At 55.9% G+C, this 19666-nt stretch overlaps 2 protein-coding genes across 4 annotated transcripts; one reads left to right on the forward strand and one right to left on the reverse strand.

Moving 5' to 3' along the window:
• Positions 1–5333: 5333 nt before the first annotated feature.
• On the reverse strand, positions 5334–9676 carry CABP2 (calcium binding protein 2). Of its 3 annotated transcripts, XM_036861665.1 has the most exons (7): positions 9554–9610; positions 8827–9000; positions 8220–8250; positions 7260–7394; positions 6444–6553; positions 6184–6331; positions 5552–5577 (listed from the first exon to the last, which is right to left on the reverse strand). In XM_036861665.1, the coding sequence occupies exons 1-7, from the start codon at positions 9608–9610 to the stop codon at positions 5552–5554; spliced, it is 681 nt and encodes a 226-aa protein (XP_036717560.1). The 3 variants fall into 3 exon arrangements, with proteins under 3 accessions (XP_036717561.1, XP_036717560.1, XP_036717562.1); XM_036861666.1 differs by lacking the exon at positions 8827–9000 and having other exon boundaries at positions 5334–5577; positions 9554–9676; XM_036861667.1 differs by lacking the exon at positions 8827–9000 and having other exon boundaries at positions 7254–7394; positions 9554–9595.
• A 6800-nt stretch (positions 9677–16476) lies between these two features.
• On the forward strand, positions 16477–19371 carry GSTP1 (glutathione S-transferase pi 1). Its single transcript, XM_036861586.1, has 7 exons — positions 16477–16496; positions 16624–16659; positions 17067–17173; positions 17276–17363; positions 18387–18490; positions 18585–18692; positions 19176–19371. Coding segments are annotated over exons 1-7 (633 nt in total). The 5' UTR covers positions 16477–16495; the 3' UTR covers positions 19365–19371.
• Positions 19372–19666: the final 295 nt, after the last annotated feature.

Here is a 19666-nt window from a genome sequence, read left to right on the forward strand (position 1 = left end):
CGTGGCTTCTGTCCTCAAGGAGCTGCTAGTCTCAAGGAGAGGCAGACAGGGAAGCAAAGCCACACAATAGAGTAAGACAATGTGGAGACTGGGACAGGGCGCATTGGAATTTAGAGGAAGGGGCCTTCCTTGTGACATCACAGAAATTTTCCCAGAGGAGGTGGCATTCAATAGGTGAATGGACAAATAAACTGTGATGTTTCCATACAATGCACTATTATTCAGCAGTAAAAGGAAATATTTAGCCATGAAAAGACACAGGCATATTGCTAAGTGAAAGAAGCCAATCTGAAAAAGCCACATACTGTATGATTCCAATGGTACGACATCCTGGAAAAGGAAAACTTATACAGAAGGTAAACAAAGTACTGGTTGCCGGGGGCTGGTGAGGGGTAAAATTGGATAGGTGAAGCATAGGGGATTTTTTTAGGGCAGTAAAACGGTTCTGTATTATACTGTTATGGTAAATACAAGACGTTAAGCATTTGTCAAAGAGTGAGCTTCAATCACGAACATTTTTTAATGATTTAAAAAATCATTTAGGAGGTCAGGGGATCCCAGGATGGAATGCAGAATATGACAAAAGAATCAAACTGTATCACAAATGTATGAAACAGCTTCAGTGAAGGGAGTGGGGGAATAAGGTGCTAGTCTGAAAATGAGTGGTGTCTGTAAGAAAAAGGCAAAAAGCACTGCACATAGGCACTGGACTCTAGCTGATGACGTGGTTTCCCATGGGAGTATGGGTTAACAATTCGGAAACCACTACACATGTACACTGGAATCAAAAATTATGTCAGTGTAGAATGGGTGATTTCTCACTGTTGGAATGAGAAGTTACAGGTAAGTGAGGAGGAGGAGGAGGCTAGAATGAGCCATGTGGTAATGGACTGGAGTTGGAGGTATCAATAGGAACTCATGTTTAGCTTGATATAAATACAGTTGTTTACATACAGAAATATTTTAAAATTTCTATGTTCACAGGTTAGTGTACATACATATCTCATCACTCTATCAGCTGAGAGGGTCTAGAAGCAAGTTTGCACCCAGATCTTGGTTTTGAATACCATTCTCCAATAAAATGAAGCAGGGTTCCTTGGAGAAATGGCAGATTCTAGGACTGGGGCAGGAAATATACAAGATGATTCTGGAGCATCTAGTAGTGCCAGAAAGTAAGAAAATGCTAAAATGAAACAAAACCCCCCACAATAGTGGTGGTATGTCAGAGGGACATAGGAGCCAACTGAAAGAGCTCCCAATGGCCAAAGGTAGAGCAATTTGAGCAAGAAAATAAAAAAAATAGTACTGGATTATAACTTGTATAAAATAAATATCTATGAGTCCATATTGATGTAAAAATGATTGTGCAAATAAATAAATGGAGAAGAGACAAACTTCCTGGACAGAAGAATTGAAGTAATTTATGTAGAAACTCAGCCCTTAATGAGGTGAATTATAATGCTCCACCCCCCCTTAAGCGCGGGCTGTGTATAGTGACTTCCTTTCAGAGTATAGTATGTAACAGGAGAAAGAAAAATAGTCATCTTACAGTACAGAAACCTGACAAACACTACCTTAAGCCAGGTGATCAAGGTCAACATCATCAGTGATGTCATGTTGATAGCATGCACCCTTCATATGTTGGGATGAGAACCCCATTCTAATCGTGAGAAAAACATCAGAAAAATCCCAATTTAGGGACATTCTATAAAATGCCTGACTGGTCCTCCTCAAAACTGTCAAGAGGGACATCCCTGGTGGCGCAGTGGTTAAGAATCCGCCTGCCAGTGTAGGGGACACAAGTTTGAGCCCTGGTCCAGGAAGATCCCACATGCCGCGGAGCAACTAAGCCCGTGCGCCACAACTACTGAGCCTACTCTATAGAGCCTGCGAGCCACAACTACCGAGCCCGCGTGCCACAACTACTGAAGCCCACGCACCTAGAGCCCATGCTCTGCAACAAGAGAAGCCACGGCAATGAGAAGCCTGCGCACCGCATCGAAGAGTAGCCCCCACTCGCCGCAAGTAGAAAAAGCCCGTGCGCAGTAATGAAGACCTAACGCAGCCATAAATAAATAAACAAATAAACAAATAAATAAAAAATTTTTAAAAACTGTGAAGATAATTTAAAAAAACAAGGAAATTCTGTAAAACCATCATGACCAAGAGAAGCCTAAGGAGACGTGATGCCTAATGTAACATGGTGTCCTGGATGGCACTCTGGAACAGAACAAGGGAAAAAGTGATAAAATCTGCATAAAATGTGGACTTCAGTTAATGTGCCAGTATTAGTTCATCAGCAGTGACAAAGGTACCATTCTGACGTAAGATGTTAATAGTGTGTCGTGGTTAATTTTGTGTGTCAACCTGACTGAGTCATGGGGTGCCCAGACCTTCGGTCAAACATTATTCTGGGTGTGTCTGTGAGGGTGTATCTGGATGAGAGTAACAGCCATTGGATCTGTGAACTAAGTAAAGCAGACGGCTCTTCCCAATGTGGGTTGAAGATCTGAATGGAAAAAAAAAAGGCTGAGTGAGAGGGAACTTTTCCTGTCTGACCTTTGAGCGGGGTCATCAGTCTTCTGCTCTCAGACTGGAACTTACAACCTTGACTTTTCTGGTTCTCGGGCCTTCGGGCTTGGGCTGGAACTGTATCACTAGGTCTCCTGTGTCACCAGCTTGCTGAACGCAGATCTGGGGACTGCTCTGTGCCCGTAATTACCCAAGCCAATTCCTTACAATAAATATCTTCACACACACACCCACACACACACACACACGCACACACACACCCCTCCTATTGGTTCTGTTTCTCTGGAGAACCTTGACTAACACATAGGAGAAGCTCGGTGTGGGGTATTTAGGAGCTCCCTGTCCAATCTTCAAAATACTTCTGTAAACCTAGAACTACTCTAAAATAAAATAAGTGGATGTAATATCTTTTTTTTTTTTTTTTCAAATCTAGACAGTGGCCTATTTTTGTATGGCCGTCGAGCTGAGTTTTTCTATTTTTTTTTAAATTGTATTTTTTTATTATATATACTTATTTATTTATTTATTTATTTATTATTTATTTTTGGTTACATTGGGTCTTCATTTCTGTGCGAGGGCTTTCTCTAGTTGTGGCAAGCGGGGGCCACTCTTCATCGCTGTGCGCGGGCCTCTCACTATCGCGGCCTCTCTTGTTGCGGAGCACAGGCTCCAGACGCGCAGGCTCAGTAGTTGTGGCTCACGGGCCTAGTTGCTCCATGGCATGTGGGATCTTCCCAGACCAGGGCTCGAACCCGTGTCCCCTGCATTGGCAGGCAGATTCTCAACCACTGCGCCACCAGGGAAGCCCTGGATGTAATATCTTTATCTGGGTGATGGTTACCCGGGTGCATACACATGTAAAAATCCACTGAGCTGTACATTCGTACACGTTACTGAATATATATTATACTCCAACTATTTAAAGTGGACGTAAGGTTAAAATCTCAATTGACAGCTTCTCTTGGAAAACCAGAAGATCCCGTAGCTCTGGCCTGCTCCAGCTGGCAACAGTCAGTGGAGTTGGGTGGCAGGTGCCCCCTTTAGGCGGGGAAGGGGCTCTTGGCTTGCACAGTCGCTGCCTGCGTCCTGTTCCTCCCAGCCCTGGTGCCTGCTCCAGCTGTGTCCGTTTGGAACTTCTGAGCTAACAGCCTTTTTGGGGTGGGAGGGCACGTGTGAGATTTGGGGGAGCTGTGGGCACTTCTGATGCCAACAGACACACGGCAGCCAATTTAGGCCATCCCCCCGGCCATCCCCCCAACCTTCCCCCCTCCCTTGCTCCAGGCACAGGGCCTGACAAGCTGGGGCCAGTGGGAGGGTGACCTTGAGCCGGCTCTGGTCTTTCCCTGGCACCTGTCCATCACTCTCCCCAGCCCCTGCAGAGGGGACAGACCTCTCAGGCAGCAATGCCATCTGTGCCAGCCAGTGGAGGGTGGTGGGAGGGAGTGCGGGCCATGGCTCCCAGACAAGCTGCGGGGCTGGGGCAACTCCTCCTCAGCCCCAAGCCTGCCAGACTGGCAGGAGAGATCACCCAACTGAGGATTAAGCATTAATTGTGATCTGCCAGGCGAGTGGTGCTGAGGCTGCGGCAGCCAGCCCTGGCACCTCGGGGTCCAAGCTCCAGGCTGAGCAGAGTGCTGGTGGTTGCCCGTTTGCTCTGTCTCAAGGCCATCTTTTTGGCAGCAGCAATGGTGAGGACCAGGCACAGGCACGGAAAGCTCCTCCCCCTTCTTGACCTGGACGTCAAGCCCATCATCCCTCCCAGCAGGTGGGAACGGCGTCTGGTCAGGCAGTGCTTGAGGAGGCTGAGGCCTGTCCTGGGTCTACTCTGACCTGGAGGTGCCCTTTCTTGTTGGCACTGTGATTTTAGAGTCCCCAGGCCTGGGTGAAGTCCCACCTCCGCTTCATCCTAACCTGTGTGACTGTATGCCAGTTCCTCATCCTCCAGGAGCCTTCTGGTGCCAGGCAAAGGGGCCAGATCAGCCTGGGGGCAATGAGGGATCGTGGCCAATTTCTGTATAGAGTGTGACAACACGCAAATGGCATTTCAGAAAGAAAAATCTGGCAGCACGCGCTGCATGGTCTGGAGGGGACAGATGGCAGTGGAGCTGCGTGACCTCTAGCAAGTCGCTGACACCCGGCCTCTGGGGTTCCTCAATATAGCACATGGAGTTACGAAGACCGTGGCAGGGTTGGAGTGAGGAGATGTATCATTTGGTCTCCCCGGGAGGCAGACACTAAGCTGAAGTTAGGGATGCAAAAAAGAGGACGCACGGTGAAGCAGGATTGGGCAGATAGCTTCTGATTCGAGGCTGACCTGACCACACCTCGGCTAACCTGGAGGGGAGCTCGGAGCAGAGACCACCTCTGTGCTGGGGGCTGGTCAGTGGCTGGGGGCTCCCGGGAAGAGCGAGGCATCAGCCCTAAAGCTGACGCGTGCCCTGAAGAGGCCTGTCAGCTCACTCACTCCTCCCAGCCGGCCAGCAAGTTCTTTCTCGGAGGGAGCACCGAGAAGCACCCCTCTAAGAGGAAATGGGATGGAGCTTGGGAAAAGCTCTCAGGCACGTGCTCCTCTCACATCATCCTGGGTCCGGCAGGAGCCCTTCACAGGATGAGGGGCTACCGCGCACCCAGCTCTGGGAGAAGCAGGTTGGGTTTACTCATCCGGGGACGTTTCCCAACACTTGCTCTGGGCTGGGTGCAGGATCCGGGGAGGGCCCCTACCCACCCAAAGTTCACAGTCGAGGGGACTTCACTTTTGGGGGCCAAATACCTGCAGGGTGAACAACTGAGTGGTGAAAGCTGCTCAAAGATGCTTTATTGTCAGAGAAACAGAGACGGGCAAGGGGGCTTAGTGGACGAGTGGGGGTGGGGGTGAGGGCAGGCAAGGGCGTTGCACACAGGCGGGGGCAGGGAGGAGAGGATGAGGGTCCCAGCTGGAGGCGAGGGGCTCCAGGAACACACTGGCAGGCAGTGGCTCTGGTGCCAAGTCCTGTCTGCTGCCTCCAGCTTCTGTACAGGCTCAGCGAGACATCATTCGCACAAACTCTGCCAGGACAAAGCCAACGTTTTCTGGTCTGCTCTCTGGACTCCCCAGGAGTGAGGCTAATATACTGGCCTTGAGGTGGGAGGGAGTGTGGTCAAGGCAGGGCGTGCAAGGGAGTCCCCTGAATCTGGTAGGGAATAGGCCAGGAAGAGGGGCTTCGTCTTACAGGGAAAAAAACCAAATCTTGTAACTGAACCTATTTTCCTCTTTGCTTTGGCTGCTAGGAAGCTCAGGAACACTTTGGGGCCTACCTTGGAGAATTGCTACACACTGATTTTCCTTGGCTTCCTATTCTTATTTAATCCTGTTTTCCCTCTTTTGGGAATGAAGCATAGAGAAAGAGCTGGGTTCTGGGTAGGCTGCCCTCATTCAGATCTTGGCTCCATCCACTTCTTTTGCTAAGCACTCACGCTTCCCTAAGAACCGACTTTCTTCTCCTGCTTTTGGGGATAATAAGAGTTCCTTCCTCCTGGGTTCTCGTGATGATTACCTGGGAGAGGGCATAGGCGTGCTTAGCACAGGGCCTGGCACACACGGATTAAGGCTCTTCCTCCGTTCAAACCCTCCCAGGGCGAGCGGTGCTGAGCTTGGTGAGCGGTAGACGGTACCTTCAAAGTCGACCAGACCGTCCCCGTTGAGGTCAATGTCACGGAGGATCTCGTCCACCTCCCGCTGGCTGAGCCGCTCCCCCAGCAGGGCCTTCAGGGCCGCCCGGAGTTCACCCAAGCTGATGCAGCCATCCCCGTTGGTGTCGAACTGTGGCGGCGTTGGTGGCGGCATCGGGTCACAGACCGAATCATTCATTCGCGCAGCCCCTCACTCACAGCAGACAAGCAGGCCCCGCCCCCTCCAGCCCCCGTGACCCCACCTCCCGGAAGGCGTCCCGCAGCTCCCGGACGCCAATCATGTCCGCGGTCTCCGCCAGCAGCTTGGGGCCCATCAGCTCCACAAAGTCGTCAAAGTCCACCTTCCCGCCACCTGGGGGCCACGCCCATCAGAGACCTGGGACCATTAGAGACCCCTGCCCAGCCCTGGCGTCCTCTGCCTTCTGTCCTCCCCTTCTGGCCTGTGTCCCTCTCCCCTGCCCCCCTAAATGGGCCTTTCCCTCCCTCTGGGTCTCACAGGCTGGGTCATCTGTGTCTCCTGAGGGCTTTCCTTAATTTTTCTGAAGAGTTCAGTTGGGTTCAAGTCCTGGCTCCAATGATCTGACTCTGTGACCTTAAGCAAGTCACTTAACCTTTCAGACACTCAGTGTGGAGAATTTCTACACACTGATTTTCCTTGGCTTTCTATTCTTATTTAATCCTGTTTTCCCTCTATTGGGAATGAAGCATAGAGAAAGAGCTGGGTTCTGGGTAGGCTGCCCGCATTCAGATCTTGGCTCCATCCACTTCCTTTGCTAAGCACCCACGCTTCCCTAAGAACTGACTTTCTTCTCCTTCTTATGGGGATAATAAGAGTTCTGCCCTCATCTAAAAAGTGGGCATGATGGTCCTTGACTCACCCACATCCTAGGGGATGGTGAGATTCTCTGGAGGCAGAGAGCTTGCCTTGAGAATGACCAAGGTCCCGAGCTCTGGGGGCCAACCTGTGTAGACACCTCTGTTCCCTGGGCTGCCCAGCTGCCCTGGCCATGGGCATGGCCTCTGGAGAACTGGGGGTGGGGCAGGTCTCAGGCACATACTGATTTGCTGTGAAATCTCGATGAGCTCCATCTCCGTGGGCATGTAGCCCAGTGTCCGCATGCAGGCTCCCAGCTCCCGGTAGCCGATGTAGCCGTCCCGGTCTCGGTCAAACTCCTGGAAGGCGGCCTGCAGCTCTGCCAGGCAGGGCAGAGTCAGTCCTTCCCCCACGTGCCCCTGGACCCCATCCTGGATTGAACCTTCTCCCCTTGGTCCAATCATTTCCTCTTTCTAAACACCCATTTCTCTTTGCTGCCTCAGGGCCTTTGTACATGCTATTCCTTTAATTCATTCTGCAAATACTTAAGGAACATCTGCTATGTGCCAAGCTCTGCTCTAGGTACTGGGAATATGGCAATGAAGAAAGAAAAAGAAAGAAAGAAAAAGAAAGAAAGGAAGAAAGAAAGAAAGAAAAAGGAAGGAAGGAAGGAAGGAAGGATGGAAGGAAAGGAAGGAAGGAAGGAAGAGAGAGGGAGAAACAAATCCTTGACCTCATGGAGCTCACATTCTGGAACACTCTCCCCTCCTCTTTGGTCCTTAAGTCACCTACTCAAGGAGGTCTTCCCTCTCAGTTCAGTCCCCTCTGGCCCATTTGTTCACTTCCTTGAGAGCACTTAGCACCATTTGTACTTGTAGTTGACTTACTGATGTCTGTCTCCAGAGGACACAGGCCATATCTGTCCGGTTTGCCACGTTTCCCAGTGCTCAGCACTGGGCCAGGCACACAGTGGGCGCCCAGGAAGTGTTCACTGAATGAACAGGGGACTGCGACCCACCTGGCAAGTGGGACCAGGGAACTGACAGCTGGGGGTTCTCTCAACCCCTCCCAGCTCAGTCTTGTCCCCATATTCTCGCACGGATCCCCTGTGGCCTTCTTGCTCCTAGTTCCTCCTGGAGCCTGCTCAGGCCCCCACCCAATGCCCCGCACTCCGGAAATTCCAGTTCTTTCCCCAACCCTTTACCTTCAATCTCCTCTGGCCGCAGCTCCCGGTCCTGAGGGGACACAGAGGGGTTAAGAATTCCCTGGACCCCCCAGGCACCTGCATCCCTTCCTTCTTGTCCTTTGGGGCCCCCTACAGCACGCAGGCACAGGGCCAGCAGTGACACTTCTCCGACCCACTCCTCCCACCATTCCTGTTGATGGGCCTGGGCACCTGGCCCCTCTTCCCTGTCCCCCATGCCCACCCTCCTCTAGGGCCGGAGCTCCATTAGCCAGAGATGGATCTGGGGTTGGGCAGAACCTTGGGCTTGGCCATGGGGGCCTCAGTGTCAGCATATGTCTCTCTTGTTCTCTCTGTCCCTCTCCTGGGAGCCCTGTCCCCTCCCTGCCCATCCTCTTGGTGGCTGTCTCTGCCATTTCTCTGGATTGCTCTCTGCCCCCTCTTCTTTCTTTCCTGGCATGTTTCCCTGGGTCTCCCCCGTGTTTGACCCCATGTCTGTTGCTCCACTCCTCTCTGCCCCTTACACCCCTGGATCTGCGTGCTTTGCTCTGAGATCCCCACTCAATCCTCTCCCTCCACTCAAGGAGAAGGTGGGCACGGGCGGCAGGCAGGTGGTGGCCGTACATACGAGCTGGGTGGCGGCGATGCTGGGCCGCAGGAAGACGCAGGCAGGCCCCACCAGGCTGCTGAGCACGGAGTAGCAGCCCTGGACACCCGGCCCAGGGCTCCCCTGCTCCTCGGGGCTGGGGCCCAGGCCATGGCGGGACCCCCTTGGCGGGGAGCCAGGCCACTGCCAGCAGTCCTGCAGCAGAGCCGGCCATGAGCTGGGACACTGACCCCTCTCCCCACTCCCTCACCAGCCTCTCCCGTCGTTAGAACCCAGCACAGAACAGTGGACCCTCACCATCAACAACACTCTAGACTGGAAGGGTCCACGCCTCACTGTTCAGGTGGGCAAACCGAGGCCCAGAAAAGGCAAGAGACTTGGCCACGGTCACTCAGAAAGCCAATGGCAGAGTGAGACCCTGAGCTCATGTGCTGAGTCTCCCAGGCCAGGACTGACTAGCAGAGGGCAAGGATAGCAGCAGGGATGGGGCAGTTGAGTGGGCAGCTGGGGGGCCTGACGAGCTTTGGCAGGGGAGGCCCAGTGGCCTGCAGGAGCCAAGACCAGGATGGGCCAGACTCTGGGCGCTGCCAGGGAAAATCTTGGTCTAGGGTGGTGGGAACCCACCCCTCTATCCTCCAGCTACGCTGTAACCCCAGCTCAGCCTCACACAGGGCTCTGTCCCCCCGCCCAGAACCTTTCAGGGTCCAGCCAGCCTCCTGGCCTTGGCTTTCCCCCTTGACCCTCCTACCTTAGGCCCCCGGTGTCGGGGCCACTTGGCACAGTTGCCCATGGGCCCTTGAACCATGCAAGGCCTGGAGTCCCGGGGGTAGCCCAGGGCTGGGCCTCAGCGGGTGCTGTGGGCTCCCACCAGCCCCCAGCCGCTCCCAGTGAGAGTCTGGGAGCTCTGCAGAGGATTTTCCTAGGGTTTTGTGGGGGAGATCGGGGGCGGGTGGGCAGGCGGGGAGCCCTGGGCACAGGGGCTTGGGTCCTAATCTGGGATTATCTCTGAGCATCTCTGCTGGTGAGCGGGGCCACTCGGGGTGTAAGGCCCCCCTGGAAGGCACAGCCTCCCCATGCTTACTCCCGAGGGTCTTCCAGACACCCCCTCTCCAGGACCATCTCCCCCCCACCACTACCCCTAATCTCTTCCAATCAAGAGAGATTTAATGTCTTCAGAAGTGGGGCCCGGACCTGCGAGGAGGAAACCAGGTGGCTTCTCTGCTAGAGAGGGCTGGGTCAGCTCTCTCCAGAATAGCAGACCCAGGAAGCCCCTGGCCCTCCCTGCCGGACCCTTGCTCTCACCTCAGACCACCCACCCAGCCAGCCTGCCCTGGGCACACCTGCCTGGACCTGCCCCCGGCCCCTTGTACTTGGGCAAGGAGCCGAGGGCAGCTGACTCTGGGCTCTGTGGGCTGGAAGCAGGCCTCAGTGAGGGCAGAGGTGGGGAGGGATGCCAGCCTCCCTCCTGGGCAGCTGAGTGACTGCTGACCCCTCCGTCACTGTGCACGTCTGAGGTCCCCTGCCTGGGCTCAGCCTTGGGTTGGTCCAGCGGGCCCCGGTTGGGGTGTGGCGTCCCCACTGTCCCCTCACGGTCCCCCAGTTGAGGATGGCCCCATACCCCGGCCCCCTTTACCTGCCCGTAGGCGGCCTGCACCTGGGTCTCCAGCTCCTGGAGGAGTGCCCGCCGTCTGGTGGCTGCTGGGCTGGCAGGGGCCCGGCTAGGCCCTGGAGTGCCCTCGGAGGGGCTGGGGTCCCCCGTGGGGAGGCTGCCATCTGCCGGGCCCTGGGGAGAGGCCATGGAGACAAGGGCTTGGCACCTCCTGCCGGCTGCGGGGCACCGCCCCACTCCGCTCTCCAGGGTCCTGTGGAAGGACAGCTTAGTGGGCAGCTGTGGTTGGGGTCCCCACAGGGTCCCTGCTACTCTTCTCCCTGTTCCTCGCTCCGTGGGCTGCTGGCCCCCAGGTCCTCCAAGGCTCCTGTCTTTCCTAGCTCCCCAGGCCCCTCACACAGCCCCTCCCTGAAATCCTAGCCTTCCCCTGAGCTGCCACCCTCACGCTGGCCACAGACTGCGCCCCGGGGCTCCTCCACATCACACCGGCCTCTCTGGTTCACGGGCTCTGCATCTCCCCACATCCTCTTCCACCTCTGATTCTGTGTTGTTCTCTGCCCGCTCTGCTCTGTGGGTGTCTCTCTGTGTCCGTCTCACCTGCACTCCCCTCTCCACCCCCTGCCCTCTGCTGACAATCTGTCCAGCTGTGTCTCTGTGGGTCTCTCTGCCCACTCATGCCCATCTCTTTGTCACTTCCCTCCCTCTGTTGCGTGAGACTATTTCTCACATTGGTCTGTCTTTCTGTCTGTCCATCCTTGCCCTTCCTATTCTCCCCACCATTCCCCTTCCCAGGATGGCTCCTGGATCCTGGAAAGACCATCCCACCCAAGCCCTGCCCCAGACCTCCCCCCTTCTCCCCACCCAGAGCCCCGGGGTACCTCTGCACCTCCCCACCTCCTGCCAGCACCTCCCACCTAGCTTGTGCCAACCTCTTAGGCCAGGCAGCCCGCAGTGGCCTCCTGTGCCCCTTGTTGTGCCCCTGGCCCACTCACCGCGCAGCTGCCTGCTCCTCACCTCCCCGAATGAGGTCAGTTGTCCTGCCCCGGCCCTGCTCCAGGCCCCTCATGATTTATTCACCTGCCCCCCGCATCAACCTTTGTCCAAGGGAACCAGATCCCACCAGGCACCTGCCACCTGAGCTGGTGGCTCTGGCCTCTTTCGGCCACTCATGGTCATCCATTCACGTATTCCTTTTGCAAACATCCGAGGTCTGCTGGGATCCAGCCCCGGGCCGGCTGCTGGGCCACATGACAGACCCCGTCTGCCCTGAAGGCCCTGCTCTCAGGCACATCTAATTCAGAAAAGGGCCAAGAGACAGCCTCCAAGTGCTTGGGGGCACAGACCCAGGCATCAGGAAGGCTTCATGGGGGAGAAGGGGGGATGGGGTGGCATTCTAGGCGTTGCCCACCAATGTTTAACTTGGCCCTGGGCAAGTGCCAGCATCCCCGGCAGGGATCAGCTGTGAACGTGGAGTGTTCTGGGCGCCGGCATCCAGCAGGGTCTGTGGGTGGAGGCCCTCAGGAGGGAGGCAGGGGTGGTAGTCCCTGGAAAGGGTGATGGTGGCAAGAGGCTGGAGGAAACTTCAGAGACTCAGTCTTCAGCAAATGTTGGTGAAGCCCCTGCTGTGTGCCTTCCTGGGTGCTGGGAACCAGTCCCTGCCTCAGACTGGCCGTGGAGGAGCAAGGGCAGGGAAGGGCCCGACAGGCAGTCGAGAGGAGGAGCGTGGGGACCCTGCGGTGACCGGGGGCTGAGGAAGTGACCTGTGAGCCAAGGTCAGAGGGATGAAGGGAGTGACCACATGAAGACGGGTGGCCATGCAGGCAGAGGGAACGTCCTCCACAAAGCCCTGGGCAGGTCTGAGGATCTAAGGAAAGGCCAGGGTTGAGAGGCGAGTGGACGCCGGCCGGTGGTCTAGGGCGGGAAGGGCTCATTGTGACCATTCACATTGATCATTTGGAGGCTCTGCTTCAGCATCCTTCAGCCCCTCTGCGCCCCGGGTCACATCTCCTCCCGGAGGCCAGGAGTGCACTGCATCCCCGGAAACACTGCAAACATCCCTCAGAGACAGGAATGCTCCTGTTTTCTGCAAGGTCACAGAAAGGGCCTGCAGGCCTGGGTTCCCCCATGCATTTGCTGTGTGACCCTAGGCAAGGTATTTCACCTCTCTGAGCCTTAGTTTCCTTATCTGGAAAGTGGAGGTGGACCTAGTATCTGTCTCATGGTGCCTTTGTGAAAATTAAATGATAAAAGTCCTAGCAGGTTCCCAGCACATAAGAAGCGTTCAAAAAATGGTGGATGTCACATGTGATGAAAGATTCCACGTCTAAATAACCATCTAAGAAGGTGGGAAGTGTTGAGAAATGTGTGTCCCAAAGTATAAGCCAAAGGAGTGGGGACTATAATTGGTCAGGGTATAGTGGGTAGAAGTATTTTCAGTGAAGGAGCAAAGCCTTCGTGTCCAGCTCCAGTGTCCAGGATGACCAGGGGGATCAGTGGTGGACAAACGAATGGATGGATGGTTGGGTGGATGGACGGTTGGGTGGATAGGTGGGTGGTTGGATGGGTGGGAGGATGACTTGATGGACTGGTGTTTGAATGGTTGGTGCTTGGAAGGATGGACGATTGAGTAGCTGGATGGATAGATGGACAGATGGATGGATGGATGGATGGATAGGTGATTTGACAGGCTAGTGGTTAAATGGTTGCATAGACAGATGGACAGTTGGCTGGATGGATAGGCGGGTGAATGAAAAGATGGATGGATAGACAAGTAGAGGATGATTGGGTAGGTAAATGAGCAGTAGGTGAGTAAACGGAAAGGTGGATGTCTTTTGTTCGTTTTTTTTTTTTTAATTTTTATTTATTTATGGCTGTGTTGGGTCTTCATTGCTGCTCACGGGCTTTCTCTAGTTGCGGTGAGCGGGGGCTAGTCTTCGTTGCAGTGCGCGGGCTTCTCCATGCGGTGGCTTCTCTTGCTGCAGAGCATGGGCTCTAGGCGCGTGGGCTTCAGTAGTTGTGGCACGCGGGCTTTGTTGCTCCGCGGCATGTGGGATCTTCCCGGACCAGGGCTCGAACCCGTGTCCCCTGCACTGGCAGGCGGATTCTTAACCATTGCGCCACCAGGGAAGTCCCGAGAGGTGGATGTTTTGATGGACTGCTGGTCTAATATTTGGTTGTTGGATGGCTGAATGATCGGGTAGATGGGTGTATGGATGGACAGATAGATAGGTGGAGGTGGATAGATGGCTGGGTGGATGGACTGCTGGTGTAGGCCTTTATAGTCTTCATTCAAAGAGTCCATTAGGGTGGAGACCATATCTTATTTATTTCAGTGTCTCCTGTGATGTCCAGCCCACTCATTGCTGAGACACACTAATTGAGGTGTGAATAAAGACTTTTTCTTTATTCACCTATCCACCCAGGAAGTGGGGACTTCCCTGGCGGTCCAGTGGTTAGGACTCTGTGCTTCCAATGCAGGGGGCTCGGGTTCAATCCCTGGTCGGGGAACTAAGATCCCACACGCTGCACAGCACAGCCAAAAAAAATAAAAATAAAAATAAAAACAAAACCCAATAAGAATTTCTAAAAAAAAAAGTGTCTATTTATCTCCTCCTACTCTGAGCTGAGCCGTGATTCCTCTGATGGCAAATGACATCTCCTTCTCTACCCCATTCCCTATAAGCCAAACCCAGGCTTGGCACCTGGTAAGCACCATACACAGATCCATATTGAGACACCACTTCACACTCACTAGGATAGCTAAAGTGAAAAAAGACAGACAATAACAGTTGTTGGTGAGGATGTGGAGAAGTTGGAACCTTCATATGCTGCTGTTGGGTTTATAAAATGGTGCCGCCACTTTGGAAAAGAGTTTGGCAGTTCCTCAGAATGAGTTACCATATGACTCAGCAACTTCAGTCCTCGGTATATACCCAAGGGAAGTGAAAACATCAGTTCACACGAAAATTTGTACGCAAATGTATATAGCAGTGTTGCTCATAGTCAAAAAATGAAACAATCCAAATGTTCATCAATGTATAAATGGGTAAGCAAAATGTGTATATCCAACCAATGGAATATTATTTGGCCATAAAAACGAATGATGTACTGACACGTGCTACAACACAGATGAAGCTTGCAGACACTCTACTAAGTGAAAGCAGCCAGACACGAAAGGCCACATAGTGTATGATTCCATTTACATGAAATGTCCAGAAGAGGCAAATCCATGGTGACAGAATAGGTTAGTGGTTGTCAAGGGATGGGGGAGTGGGGATGAGGAGTGATGGCTAATGGGTACAGGGTTTCTTTTCGGGGTGATGAAAACGGTCTGGAATTAGTGGTGATGATTGCACAACACTGAATATACTAAAACCCACAGAATGTACCCTTTATAAGGGTGAATTTTATGTAGCAATAAAGCACTTATATATATTTTAAAACCCACCAAAGACAGGTGCTGATTTGTCCATGGACTGGAGGTGGGGGTTGGCCACAGGGAGGTGCCTGCCCCCTTTGGCTTCTCAAGCTGTGCTTCTGGGCCCCAGAGGAGGAGGCCGTAGGGTGGCCACAGAGCTAGACCACAGGCTGGGCCGGTGGAGCCAGAGGGCTGTGGGTAAAAGCAGCCACTGAAACACCACAGCAGAGTGTCCAGCCAGCCTGGGGGACAGCTTGCCCAGGGGACCCGAGCGTGATGGCTGGAGGGTGTGTGGGCTGGCAGGAGGCCGGCCCGCTGGATGGCAGGGTGTCTCCCACGCTCCCAGGTCTGTGACGCTTGTGCACAAAAGGAGCGCATGCGTGCTCCAGGCCAGAGCAGGTGACGGAAACTTTCTGAACCTTGGTGTCCTCTTCTGCATAATGGGAACAGGACTCCCTCCCTCCCTTCCTTCCCCCCTCCCAGGGTGTGATGGAGAGGACATGAAACCATTTATACAAAAGCTCTTTGTAAGCTGCTAAGTGCTGGGCAGATGTTACTCCAGCTGTGAGTCAGGGATAGATCCCGGCTCTTGGGCCACCTCCCCCATCCCCTCCCAGCCCCAGGCAGCTGTGGGCTCCAACGAGGCTCAAAGGTGCTCCTGATAAACTGCGTTTGGTGTTTTCCCATGATTGGGGTGGATACTTCTGCACCTGGGAAGGACACTTTCCTCTTTCATCGTGGCTCTGACGGGAAAACCAGACTGAGACGGGCCAGGCTCAGTCAGGTCCCAGTTCCCAAGGAGGACCGCCCCCGCCCCGCCCGCCCAGTACCAGGAAGGGCCAGCCAGGAGAACAGGGCTGTGGGTGCAGAGGGGCCCGCAGGGAGACAGGAACGGGCTCTGTCTGGAAGGACGCAGCCCTCCCAGGTCCAGGAGGCCCTGCTCATGCCAGCCTGTCTGTCTTTCCATCCGCCGTATCCCCAGGCTCAGTCTGTATTTGAAGAGTACAGAGCACTTCGACCCAGTCAAAAAACGGTTTGGAGACTACAAGGCCTTGCAGAAGAAAGAATGAGAGTTAAAAGTGAGGCCCCTGATGCCGACCAGACCTGTTTACTAGCTGTGTGACCTTGGGAAAGTCACTCTGTGCTACAGTTCCCTCCTCTGTAGAATGGGATCTGAACAGGACCAAGCCTTAGGGTTGTAATATGTGTAAGGTTCTCAAGGCAGCCCTCAGTCCCTAAGGGTTTGCTATTATTATCAAGGAGAGAGGATGCGGAAATGGGTGTTTATTGAAATAGCATCCATTCAAGCAAAAAGCATTTATGGAGCACCTCCTGTGTGCTGGTGCTGGGGTGCTCAGTCCCGGCCCTCTGGGGGCCCTGAGGATGCAGTGTGTTCGGGGGCGGTGAGCAGGTGTAGCGACTGTGTGCTGCTAATTGTGGGTGCCTCTTGTAAAGCCACTGCGCATCAGGCAGGGTGCACCGCTGCAGAGGGCAAGTGCGCCCCTCTGGCCCTGCTTCACCACACCCACACCTCGCCCCTACCAAGATCCGCTCGTTGACTTGGCGGATTCCTGGGGTGGGGCGCGGGGTGGAGCAGGACCTTAAATATAAGGCCTGCGGGTCCTCCTCCCCACTTCCTGCCGCACTTGCACTCCGCCGTCGTCAGTGAGTACGGTCTGCACCGGGTGGGGGGAGGGGCCGGCTGAGCCACCCCCTCTCCTAGCAGTCTGACCCCCAGCCTGCCTGCCCGCGGGGGTCCTCCTTCATCGTCCTGTCTGTCTGCCTCTCCTAGTGCCGCCCTACACCATCGTCTACTTCCCGACCCGAGGTGCGGCCCCTGCTCCTTTAGGAGGGTGAAGGGCACAGACAGGGGCCCCAGCAGGACTCCCAGTCTGGACAGCCCGAGGCGGAGGCTGGAGGCGGGACCCCCCGGGGGGCGGGGCCGGGATCTCCTCATCCTCTCTGGGGCCAAGGGCGGTGCGCTCTATCCATCTGTCTCTGGTCCCTTCCTGGGGCGCTGTGGGCTGGGTCTGCCTCCCTGTCCCCCCCCATCCCGCCCCCCGCAAGACACGCCGGGGGCTCCACTCTTTCTCCACGGTCCATGTGCTCCGCAGCAGGCTCAGAAGCTAGAGTTTGTCCTGTCCCCAAGTGCAGTTCCCATTCTCCTGACTTCCCCAGGGCGCTGCGAGGCTGGGGTCCCTGCCCATCCCCACGCCCCGTCCTCCCCTCCCCCAGGGCGCTGCGAGGCCATGCGCATGCTGCTGGCCGACCAGGGCCAGAGCTGGAAGGAGGAGGTGGTGACCAAGGAGTCCTGGTTGCAGGGCCCACTCAAGGCCTCCTGTGTGAGTGACTGTGCTGCGGCAGCAGTTGGGCCTTTACGGGGCAGCACGAGGGTGCGGGGCAGCTGAGCTCCGCGTCCCTCACCGAGCCCTTCCCCCTCCCAGCTGTACGGGCAGCTCCCCAAGTTCCAGGATGGAGACCTGACCCTGTACCAGTCCAATGCCATCCTGCGACACCTGGGCCGCTCCTTTGGTGAGTCCTGAGGTCGAAGGCAGCCCAGTGCAGAGAAGCACCTGAAGTGTCCCGCCAAGATGTCCTGGGGCCTGAGTTGCTGCCACGGGTCCTGTGGCTGGAGGGCAGGCCACATGGCCCTAGAGGAAGGGGCAGGGCCTGGGTTAGGAGGGTTCTGGGTTATAGGGCTGGGGCTGCCGGTCCCCCCGGGCAGGGGCCGTACAGGTCTGGCTGGCCTCCAGCCAGTCAGCAGCACATGGGTTCACCGTGCCTGTTTCCCGGATGGTAGCTCGGAGGCAATCACCAGCCGCCACATGTGTGCTGCTATAGGCTAGAGCCACTGTGGGTGTGCCCGGGAGCTTCAGAGTAGACCTCCTGCCCGTTTCTTCCTGCTCTGGCCTCACCTGAATCTGGAAAACCCATGCACACAGTGAGCAGGCCTGTGGCCTTGTTTCAGGGGTGGCGGGAATGTGGCTTAGGGAGGTGGCTGCCTCTTTGTTGGCTGTCTTGGCGGGGGGGGCGGAGGGGGGGGTCCCAGGAGGACAGAAGAGCAGTGCGAGCAGCCAGGCCCAGGCCCACCCTAACTTCTGCAGCCCCAGGGTGAGAGGACAGAGGCCTCCAGCCGCGGCCTGCTTCCCCGTCTCCCGCCCCACGCTCTCCTGCACTCAGAGGGACACACCAGTCTGCAGAGCCAAGTTCTGTCCAGGCCCCGCAAACGGCCACTCCTCTGGCCTAGGGACACATGATCGGAGGCTTGGCCCACACTTGCAGGGGGCCAACCTGGAGGAAGGGCTTGGGGTGATTTGGGCAGGGAATTTCTGGCTCCCAGGGACCCAGGGTGTGGTCTCAAAGACAAGCATGGGCTTCTGCTGGGTATGTTCCTTGGGCTCGTGGAGATGGGAGCCGCAGAGTTGGGCAAAGAGGATCCTCCAACGCAGGGGACCTGATTTCCCAGCCCTGAGGCCTGCAGGCTTCTGGGGGAGAGGGGAGCAGCGGGGCACCAGCCCGGACAGAACCTGACCCTCTGCCTGGCCGCTGACCCAGGGCTCTACGGCAAAGACCAGCGAGAGGCAGCGCTGGTGGACATGGTGAACGACGGTGTGGAGGACCTCCGCAGGCACTGCAGCCACCTCATCCACCACCGCCATGTGAGCAGGCCGGGCTGGCACTCAGGGCCGGGGCTGGGAGGCCGCCCGGGCCAGACGTGCCACAGGCCGCCACGGGCATCGCTCCCTTTCACAGGAGGAGGACAAGGCCCAGTACGTTCAGGAGCTGCCGGGGCACCTGAAGCCTTTTGAGACCCTGCTGTCCCAGAACCAAGGGGGCCAGGCCTTCATCGTGGGCGACCAGGTGAGTGCTGGGTCCAGCCCATTGTAGGTCCATTTCTCAGAAGGGCAAACTGAGAGCAGAGCAGGGCCATGACTGGTTCACTGGAGTAGCCAAAGTTCTACCCCCAGTAGCCCCCCTCTCTCTCTTTTTTTTTTTTTTAATTTTATTTATTTATTTATTTATTTTTGGCTGTGTTGGGTCTTCGTTTCTGTGCGAGGGCTTTCTCCAGTTGCGGCAAGCGGGGGCCACTCTTCATCGCGGTGCGCGGGCCTCTCACCATCGCGGCCTCTCTTGTTGCGGAGCACAGGCTCCAGGCGCGCAGGCTCAGCAATTGTGGCTCACGGGCCTAGTCGCTCCGCGGCATGTGGGATCCTCCCAGACCAGGGCTCGAACCCATGTCCCCTGCATTGGCAGGCAGATTCTCAACCACTGTGCCACCAGGGAAGCCCCGAGCCCCCTCTCTCTTGACCCCATTCAACCCCTCTCCCGCCCCCTGCCCTGCAGATCTCCTTCGCAGACTACAACCTGCTGGACCTGCTGCGGAGTCACCAGGTCCTGGTCCCCAGCTGCCTGGACTCCTTCCCCCTGCTCTCGGCCTACGTGGCCCGCGTCAGTGCCCGGCCCAAGCTCCAGGCCTTCCTGGCCTCCCCGGAGCACGTGAACCGCCCCGTCTTTGCAAGCCGCAAGATATGAGCCCACTCGGCCTCCCCTGCCCTTGGGACCAATAAACATGGTGAGAGGAAAGCTGTGCTGTGGTCACTGAGGGACCGGGTGGCCACAGGGGGCCCTCTGCCCCTTCCCAGGCTGCCTCTCGGAGGATGAGGGCTGGGCTGGGCCCTGGAAAAGCCGTAGGTCCCCAGAGCTGCCGGGAGACAAAGAGGAGTTCCAAGTCCAGCGAGGAAGATGAGATCCCAAACCTCAAAGATCTACCCTGGACAACTTCCTGCAGGAGGGGGTTGACCTCCCCAGGGGTACTCATGGTTATGGCCACCTGG

This window comes from Balaenoptera musculus, chromosome 8 (genome assembly GCF_009873245.2).
Source record: "Balaenoptera musculus isolate JJ_BM4_2016_0621 chromosome 8, mBalMus1.pri.v3, whole genome shotgun sequence".
Lineage (NCBI taxonomy): Eukaryota > Metazoa > Chordata > Mammalia > Artiodactyla > Balaenopteridae > Balaenoptera > Balaenoptera musculus.